General features: G+C 55.1%; 1 protein-coding gene across 1 annotated transcript; it reads left to right on the top strand.

Moving 5' to 3' along the window:
• Positions 1-5,159: 5,159 nt before the first annotated feature.
• On the top strand, positions 5,160-7,945 carry LOC144114484 (uncharacterized). The gene has a single exon (XM_077648249.1). The coding sequence runs from the start codon at positions 5,269-5,271 to the stop codon at positions 6,325-6,327; it is 1,059 nt and encodes a 352-aa protein (XP_077504375.1). The 5' UTR covers positions 5,160-5,268; the 3' UTR covers positions 6,328-7,945.
• Positions 7,946-8,966: the final 1,021 nt, after the last annotated feature.

The following is an 8,966-nucleotide window of genomic DNA, read 5'->3' as shown; positions in this document are numbered from 1 at the left end:
GTAAGACAAGTTTAGTTCTTAATCCCTGAATGGGGTTTGTTGCTTGCGTCAGAATGTGCGAGAGCCTTGATGGCCACAGGTGAGGTGGGGGGGGGGGGGGGGAATTGTGTAGAAAAGAAATCGGCAGGATGCATGCAACCTAATCCGAGGAAGCGGCGATAGCATTTGGATTTACCCTCGATGACTGCTTTGATGTCTTTGCTCTATTGCCTGCTAATTTACTCACAGCCGAGGCTTTTCACACACGCGGCAGAATTTTTCTGGACCGGGAGGGTGGGCGGGTGTTGGTGGGTGTAGCTACTGGAGGGCGGACGTGGGGAGGGAAGGTGGGCGGTGTGTTGTGCTTTTGGAGGGCAGATGGCTTTCCCATTGCACCGCCATCTGCCAAGTGATAGGGTTCCTCGGCCGCATCGAGCTGTTCCAGCAGCTTTTAGCCGTAGGGCCCTTCCAGGATGTTTTGTGGTCAAATAAAGGAAATTAAAATGAAAAATTAAAATCTTTGAAATGGATTTCGCCGTCGCTTTTTCGTTCCGCTGCTGTGTGGGCTTCTGATGGGTGGAAGCTAAATGGATGATGGACGTTTGGTAGTGGCTGTCGCTTCTGGATGGTGAAGGGGGGCGAGGATGTCCCGGTGTGGTGGATCGACGGTGGCGGTGAGTGGGTGGGCAGTCCCCTATTTAGGGTGGGTGCGGTTGGGAGGCTGCTGGTGGATGTTCTTTGGGAATGTTGCAAGCTTCGCTCACAGAGGCTTCATACAGAGAAAATTTCTCGTCTTCAAACATATAACGCCGTCATTTTCGCCAAGTTCAATTCTTACTGCTGTCGCAGCCAAAATGCAGGTAGTAAAGGTGCGGTCAAAGTAAACTGATCATGCTATTGCTTTCTAACACTTTACACGCGTTGCCCAGTTGAAACTGGCAGCTGTGGTATGTGCAGGCTGGTAATAGACGCTAGTACGGTTTTTCATGGGCAAATAATGCTTCTTCATGTCCGATGTGGAAGGCGTGATAGCAATCAGAACGGAAGAGCGTGCTCCGTTTACTTATGTCCGCGCCTGTACATATGCGATTGCCACAGCGTTGGGTAAGGATGAGATGAAGGTTTTGTGTCCAGCATTAGGACATCGCCACCCCATTGAGTCATTGCAAATACCTCACACTGGCTAAGTGGCATATTTATTATTTCAGGCAGACGACGAAAACAAAAGCCTAACAAGCTTTTAGCCCGTCATTGAACGTTCGTCTGCAGTTTTTGCTCGCCGTAGTTCGCACGCCTGAAAAACGGGTGCAGCGTTGACAGCAGGGAGAAAACTTTATCGCAGCTGCCGTTGATTACAGCAAAACCGCATAGCTCTCCAGGTTCCATTTGTGGTCCATGCGCCTTCTTTGGCATCCCACGCGACTTCGGCAAGCGCGAATAGGCGCGAATAGGCGCGAATAGGCGAGTAGGCGCGAAAGTATCCATGTCCTGTGCGCATACACTGGATTCGCGGCCATGCCCAGGATCCACATAACATTCAAGAGGATGCTATGACTCATCTTCATACATTAGACGATCCGCCACCTTCCCCCAGATCCGTTACTGTCCCATGTTTCCGAAGTTTTGCGCCAGCGAACACGCGCTCTAATTCCTTCGTGTTCGCACCCTCTCCCCCGTAGTTTTACTCGGCAGGAGGAGGTATCCGTGCGCCGGATTCAGGCAGGGGCGGCTCTGACACCATCTGTCCGTCATCGGTGGCGTGCCAAAGATCTGCCACTACCTGACAGGTGCCCTCACTGTGGCGCTGCACCGGACATATGTGATGTGCGGCACTTGTTGTGGACGTGCCCAGCGACGGCTGCTATCAGAAAACGGCTCCTCAGGGAGGTGGGCCTGCGGTGGAACCGCGAAAGTGACTACGTGAAGTGGACTATGGACAACCGTTTCATTAGCAACCTCTGCGACTACCTCAGCGCAACGGTTCTTCACTCCTTCTTTCAACTTTCAATCCCGTGCATTCCTTCCCCACCCCCCCTTCCTTTTTTCAACTTATGCCTCATGGCACACTTCTCGAATAAAAAAAAAAGAATAGGCGCGTGCCTTCGGCGAATTGTACGTGGCGCTGAGTATATATGCGCATCAGGTCAAGGCCGTCAGTGTATCAAACAAGGAGCATAACTTGGTACATTTAACATGTGATTCGCGTCTGCAGCCACCTCTGCTCGTATTGTAACGTGCCCCTGAACGCTGCGCTATGTTTGCGACCTGTCTCATGCCTTGATCAACCTAATGTTCTCAGCCCGTAGAAGTGTAGCGCCCGCGCCTTTCGGGCGTATGTACGAGAACCTGGCAAGCCTACCTCGGACGTCGCCATCTTTCTTACCGCGCTGTTTTCAGTCATGAGTCTGTGCTGTCTTCCCAGCTTTCTTAGTTAATCAATGCTCAATGGGCTGGTATACGAGCTCGAATAAAAGATAACGTTGTCATCCGAGACGCATAGGGTGTGGCAGCACAACTGCTCATGCGCTTCTCCTCCAGGAACACGAACATGCATACACACGCACATAAAGCATCGGCCCAGACTTGTTTCTTGATCAGCAGCTATCTATCGCACCGGCACTGTTGTGCGCTGCGATCCGGTTCGTATACTTTCGCTGCGAGTGCCCGCGTCCGCTGTCTGTGGCCAGCAGAGTGTGTGGGAAGAGAGGAGTCGTAGCGTGACGCGAAACAAGGGAAGAGAAGAAAAAGAAGAAAGCGCCCAAGCAAGGCAGTCCGCGAGACGGCCTCGCTTACCCCTCGGCGGCATGCCATTAGGGGCGAACAAAACCTCAGCTGTAGCGCGCTCTGAGAACCTCGATCACGAAAGGAGCAGTGGGCACTGAGCTGCCAGACGCGAACTCTACCCAAGGAACCCACCGGCGGCGACGGGACAACAAACACCGCGAAGCGGCACATCGCGACGACAACAACGTCCCTTGTGCGGGAGGCGCTTAGCCGCGGGATGCCCGCCGGCGAGGGGGGGGGGGGGGGGACGTCCCATTGCAAACGCAATTACCACGCGCGGACCCCCATTGTGCGGTCAACCAAGCGCGGCAACTGCTCGGGGAGCGAGCCGACGCATGCTGCTGCGGCGTCTCGTGCGCCGAGAAGCGTGCGTCCCGGAGATTCTTTGCTAATGAATGAAGCGCGTGCTCTGCGCGCCAAGGGTGAGGCCACGACACCCACGGGTGGCCCCTGCTCGCTCCGGCTTGACAGCCGAGTGACCCACTTGAAAACTAGCAGCACACTATTAGGGCCCGGCCAAGCGCCCGAATGGAGACCACCCGACCGCTGACACCCGCTGTCCTGCTGGAGGTCGCGCCGCCACGCCTTCGGGTCCCTGCAGCGGAGTGCAGAGGCCAATGCCACCGCCTGGCAGCGGTGCGGAGAAAGTGGCGCGAACTGATCCGAGTATTCCTTCAGAACAGTGTACTGAGAGGAGCCGCGTGTTGCCGAAGAACGGCTATAGCGCATTATTCTTGCATCCCACACCCCAACCGGCATCCTGTACGCGGCCGTCCAACAGCCGCCCTTGCATAGAGGGTCCAGGCATACCTGGTTCACGTGACATCATCGAGTTTCACAAGGAGAGTGCACGAGGAATTTTCTCCGGTGCAAACGGCGTCGATGTAGTATGTGATAACCGACAACTACCGCGGCCGCCAGCTCGCCACAGGGAGCATGTCGGCGTCGGTGTGGGCATTGTCGAGTTAAAATCCCTTCCTATATTCAGCTTCTAGTCCCTGCGTCCCTGTCTTGGCCAGGCTGCGAGCCAGACTAACTAACCTTAAGAGCGCACTCAAAGCTTAATTTATTAACTTGTCTAACAAGTTGTTATGCCAAGTGTGACCCTTGTTAAACGTTTCCTGCGTGAGGTTTAAAGTTGTGTATACCGCCTGCAATCTATTCCTTGCAATGTGAGTGTTTACACCGGTGCCACAGCTCCAATATTACCGTGACCACTTTTCGCAGCGATCTCTATGTAAGGTACTTTCTCCGGAGTAAACAGTGTTGATGCCGCCATCGCAGGTTGTCGTAACCGAAAACTGCAGCGTTCACCCGGTGCCCTAGTGAGAATGGTGTCCAAATTCATCAGGGTAATGAAGGACATTAAGGGCATATGGACTGGACTCTGTGGGCTCTCGACAATGTGCCATCCGCGGTCACATGATAGAAGCGGGCCTGGCACGGGGAGCACATGTGGGGAGGGGGTAGGGGTGCATTACAGGCATCGGTCTCACATCTTTGCTGCAGTGGAAGTCATGGAGCTCTTCTCTTACGACACACGTACGTTACCACTGATGGCACACCTCTGGATCACAGTGGCGAGCGGGCGAACACACATATTTTCGGTGAGCGACACATTACGCTGCAAAGTGCGGAAAATCTATCGGATAAAGATCTCGCTGTAAAAGGCGTTACATCAAAATTACTCCATTTCTGCTGAGTTACAGAGTTTTAAAACTTTAATGTGAAATCTAACATTTACTGCAATAAGCAAGTATACGGTAGCCGCTGCCTTGCGTCAGTAAAATGAGGAACAGAAAAAAAAAGCATAAGGAAGTAACCGTGCGAGTGTCTTCTTATTTGCGCACTTTGATCTTAGCACGTCTAGCGCTGTCCCTCGGCTTCCGCGGGGCGCTGGAATCGTGGCTTTGGCGGTCACCGCGCGAAGAATCCGCGCTGGCCCGAGCTTTCGGCCAGGCCGAGACGCCAATCAGGCGCCCCGCGGAGGGTAGTGGCTGTTTGGCTTGGAGTGGGGGGTGGGCGCCGAGTTCAGCGCACTCGGCTGACGAGACAGCCCCTGACGGACAAGGTCGGGGCGCTAAAAGCGGCGGCACAGCGCGCACGTTGACTGCGGCAGCCAAGGGCGCTGCATCACACCAGCGTCGTCCCGCGGCTGCCGGACTGCGCGAGCGGGTTCCCCGTTGCCCACCCCCACCCCCCCCCCCCCCCCCCTTGCCGAAAACGGGCCGACACGTTTTCTGGAACTGCTATCAAGCCGCGGAGCACAAGACAAACAAGAATGCCGCGAAGCAAGACGCCGTGGAAACAAGTTGCGCCGTCCAGCCGGCAGTATCCATTTAAAGCAGCTGCCCCGAGGGGGTTCGGCGCTCAGTAGGTCAGCGGCACAGCAGCGCCGAGGAGGAGGCTCACCCTCGCGCCGTGGTGAGGAGGAGCTGCTCGCCTGGCCGCCGGAGCTTCTCCGCGGCCTTCATTGACGCCGCCGGCACGGACCATGCGGCCACGATGATCCTGCAGAGGAATGTGTTCAGGCTCGAGCTGCTCGCTCGGGTGCCGCCGGCGCCGAAGGCCCCGTCCGACGAAGACTGCCTACACATGGCTAAGAAGGCGGCCAGGAGCATCGACGAAGGGCCCCTTTTCCTGCTGCTCGTCGACGGCGCCAAAGTGAAGTCGAGGAGCGAGCAGACCTCCTCGGCGCAGGTCAGGAACCACGGCACACTGCTCACCTGCCTCTTCGACCCCGAGGAGCCCCGCGTGGTGACCACCATCTTCCTCCTGGACGCGGACGACGACAGCGGTGACAGGAAGAAAGAAGTGGCTGTGTGGCGCGCCGCCACCGAAGAGGAAGCGCGGGCGCTGTGCAACTTCAAGGACCCCTTGCCCAAAAACGAGTCGCTGAGCAGCTCGCCGAGTGACACCCTGTCCTCCCTAAATTCGCTCTCTTCGACGGGCTCCTCGGACAGCCTCAAGGCCAGCTCCGGCCGCCAAGTCCTGGTGGCTGCGAGTCGAAGCGCGTCCCGCGACAGGCGAGCCGACTCCAGGCAGCGTGAGGCGCCCAAGGTTCTACCGCCGCCACCCGGCGAACAGGAACGCTCCGGCCGCAAGTCCGACAGCTCGAGGAAGGAGTCTTCGCGAAAGCTACCACACCTGTGGACCGCGGCGGCCAATTCCTTGAAGCGTGCTCCCCAGATCTTGGTGCGTCCGGCTGGCAACCAGGCTCTTCAGCCAGGCCCCTCGTCTTGGATGCGGTGGTCGCCGCCACGTGTGCCGGTCATGTGCTTCCAGCCCTTCAGTCGTCCTCTGGTCAACCAGGACGGCAGGGGTTTCCGTCCTAACATCCCCAGCCAACTGCCACACCACGCCAAGGGCAGCTCTCGGAACACGGCAGCCCTGCTGCACTCGCCCCAGCGCTCCATGCTCCGCTCGGGCTCGCTGAGCAGCCAGGAGTCCGGCGGCTCCGACAACGAAGGCCACCACCAGGCGACCGAATTCGACCACCACTCGAGGCACCGCTCTAAGAAGGTGGTAACGTTCAACTACATGACCAAAGTGCAGTTCATGTAGAGGCCCATGTGCGTGACTGTGCAGAATGTGTGCGAGTTTGTAAAGGCGTCTGACCCGGTATAAAGAACTACGGCCCACCCTTCGATGACCGCGGTGTGCCTCTCCAGCGCACCTCCTTCAGCAGCGGAAGATCCGCTTCCCGCCACTGAGGCCGTAGCGGTGACGCGGCGGCCGCCTTCGTCGTGCAATCCCAAGCCCCGCCAGCTGCGTTGACCAGTCCGACGGATTCTCCAAATCTTCCACGGACAGTTTGGAAGATTGCGGAAGAAGCAGGATTTCTTCGGCCAAGTTACGCAGACTGTCGCGCGCCTTGAGACGCGAGCAGAGATATTCAAGATTCGTGGATACTGACGTCTAACGGTAAACGCTCCTCCCCTGGTTTTTGCGCTTGGATAGCACGAAAGGTAGCTTCGGAAATGACGCACTGGACCCCAGTGGCCTACGCAGGACGGCAGTGCAGTGCGAAATCCAGTAAGTCCCCCCTCTTTTACAATTGCGTCAGACGTGCTGTCGCGGTTACCACGCGCAAGAAAAATGGCAAGCACAGCTGCTGTTATTCTTGCAAAGTGGTGACGCAGTAATTACTCGATTTATTGCCTGCGCTGCTGTTGTCTGTCCCTTGAGCAAATGAAGGACAATAGTTGAGTCAGGCGACCGACAGCATGCCTGTGTACCCCTCTTAGTGCACTCCGCAGGCTCGTCGAAAACGACAGCGCCTGCGCGAATTCGCCTCTGGCATGTAGTCCATCTAGGCCCTGCGTACGCCACTTCAAAATGCTTATGACGAAGTGACAGGCCACCGTTCATTCATTTCATAATGTTTATCCTTAAGAGGACGGATGCATGTGCGCGCTAGGCTGTTTAACTCCCGAAAGGGTTATAGCGTCGTCCCATAGCTAGGGGCATCCACATCACCCGTCACTTTTTGTAATGGCGTGGAAGTATAGGACGTAGGGTCGTGTTTAGTTCGCAGCTCGCGTTCCACCTGTTTCCAATATGTGCAATTGCTGCGGCTCTCCTGAGCCAACCTCCAAACTCTGGCTGCGGCAGCTTAATATAAATGCCCATATCTGCTTTCTTTTTGTTGTTATTGCCGCGTTTCGCGGACCAATCAAGCCAGTCAGGATGAGTCGGCCGCCAGGAAATGAGTACATAATTTCCACTGAGTGTTGTGGCAGGGGTCACTGCGAAATAAGCATGAGAATGAATCGCTGCCGGAGCGCTATAGCCATGGGACAAACACTATTGACAGCCCTTGCGGCGAGAAAGAGTTTTAGCGCGCATTATGCCCTGTTCCTCCCATACTTTCCAGCACATCATGCTTAGAAAATCCACAAGAGTAAGGGTCATCTCTTTACTCTGTACATACGTCAGTCCCGCCTCCTAAGGGGCCAATCCAAGCCATGTTCGACCCTCAATGGTCGCAGTATGGGAGCCAGCGAGCGTCCAAGCCAGCGCTGACCTAACGTGAACGTAGTGCGCCTCGACGCCGCCTAACGGTGCCGCGGTGCAAGTGACGTGACATCGAAGTAAAAAAAAGGTGACTGTGGCCGCTCTAAGCTTCGCGTCATTTCACCCTGTATAAAAACTGTAGCTAAAGATATTCAATAAAGTTTATCGCATTGAAAAAAAAAGAAGTGACGTCTTTCTTTTTGCTCTAAGCGCTCTCAAGGACAACAGCGAGAGCAGCGCATCTTGAAACCAGTCATGAAACCACACCGAGGTTTCCTCGTGTCTTGTCTATTTTCATACTGACTGAGTTAACTCGAGCCGTAACAGAAAGCTGATGGTCGGTCTATTCTAAGGTACAAAATTTCCAGCCAGCGAAAATCGGATTGGGCGTTTCTTTTTTCTGCAACAGCTGTGGCGATGTTTTTGACGACAGGCAGCATCAGATAGTTTGGTTGCGCCTCCACGTAGGACGCCAAGTTCGTTCGTGCTGTGTTAAATTTCCCAGGGATCGCTTCGCAAACGCGCGAACGTTAATCAGAGTCATCCTGTAGCCTACTTTCCGTCTCGCACGTACTTCATTCCTTTTAGTCCCACTCGAATGAGAATGCAGTTTTTAAGCCTGAGGTAATTGCGTGGAGAGCGGACAGGCGTAACATGTGCATTTGGCCCTTAAGACAAACCTGTAACCTTAAAAAACGGTGCACAAGTGGCTAACGTGCGCGGTTATCCAGGAACCAGTGGACTAGCAAGCCTGTCGTGCATGCAGTAGGTGCATTGGTTCAGGGCGCTCCGTAGCTTGCATGGCGCTAATGACCGTGCCGGTGAAGTTGTTTATCGATACCCTCAAGAATGTTTCCACGATCTCAATACGTTCTTGCATAACTTTTTCCAGCAGACACGTTATGAGTGAATTTGACTACTCGCGCAGCGAACCGTGCGCCTGTTCGCTCTTTCGGCAAACCGCCGAGCACTGCTAACGAGGAAGCTGTCAAACGGAGTGGCTTTGCGATTCCTACCACGCCTGAGCACGTGGTTCACAAAAGCGTCGTCTGATCGCACCCAGCTACACCTTCGTACCATTAGTTAAGCAGACTGCGCAAGCAAAGGACGGATCGGTTGTAAGAGTCACTAACCATGACGTCGCTGATGAAACGAATAGTATTTCAGACCTTGTCTGATATATGCAT

The sequence above is a fragment of the Amblyomma americanum genome, chromosome 1 (assembly GCF_052857255.1).
Source record: "Amblyomma americanum isolate KBUSLIRL-KWMA chromosome 1, ASM5285725v1, whole genome shotgun sequence".
In the NCBI taxonomy this organism is placed as follows: domain Eukaryota; kingdom Metazoa; phylum Arthropoda; class Arachnida; order Ixodida; family Ixodidae; genus Amblyomma; species Amblyomma americanum.
The sequence above is the reverse complement of the archived record's forward strand: the minus strand, read 5'-3'. Positions and strand labels throughout refer to the sequence as shown.

Bases quoted from the DNA above. Each gene is read 5' to 3' on its own strand.
- LOC144114484 (XM_077648249.1), top strand. From the start codon at position 5,269: ATGATCCTGCAGAGGAATGTGTTCAGGCTCGAGCTGCTCGCTCGGGTG.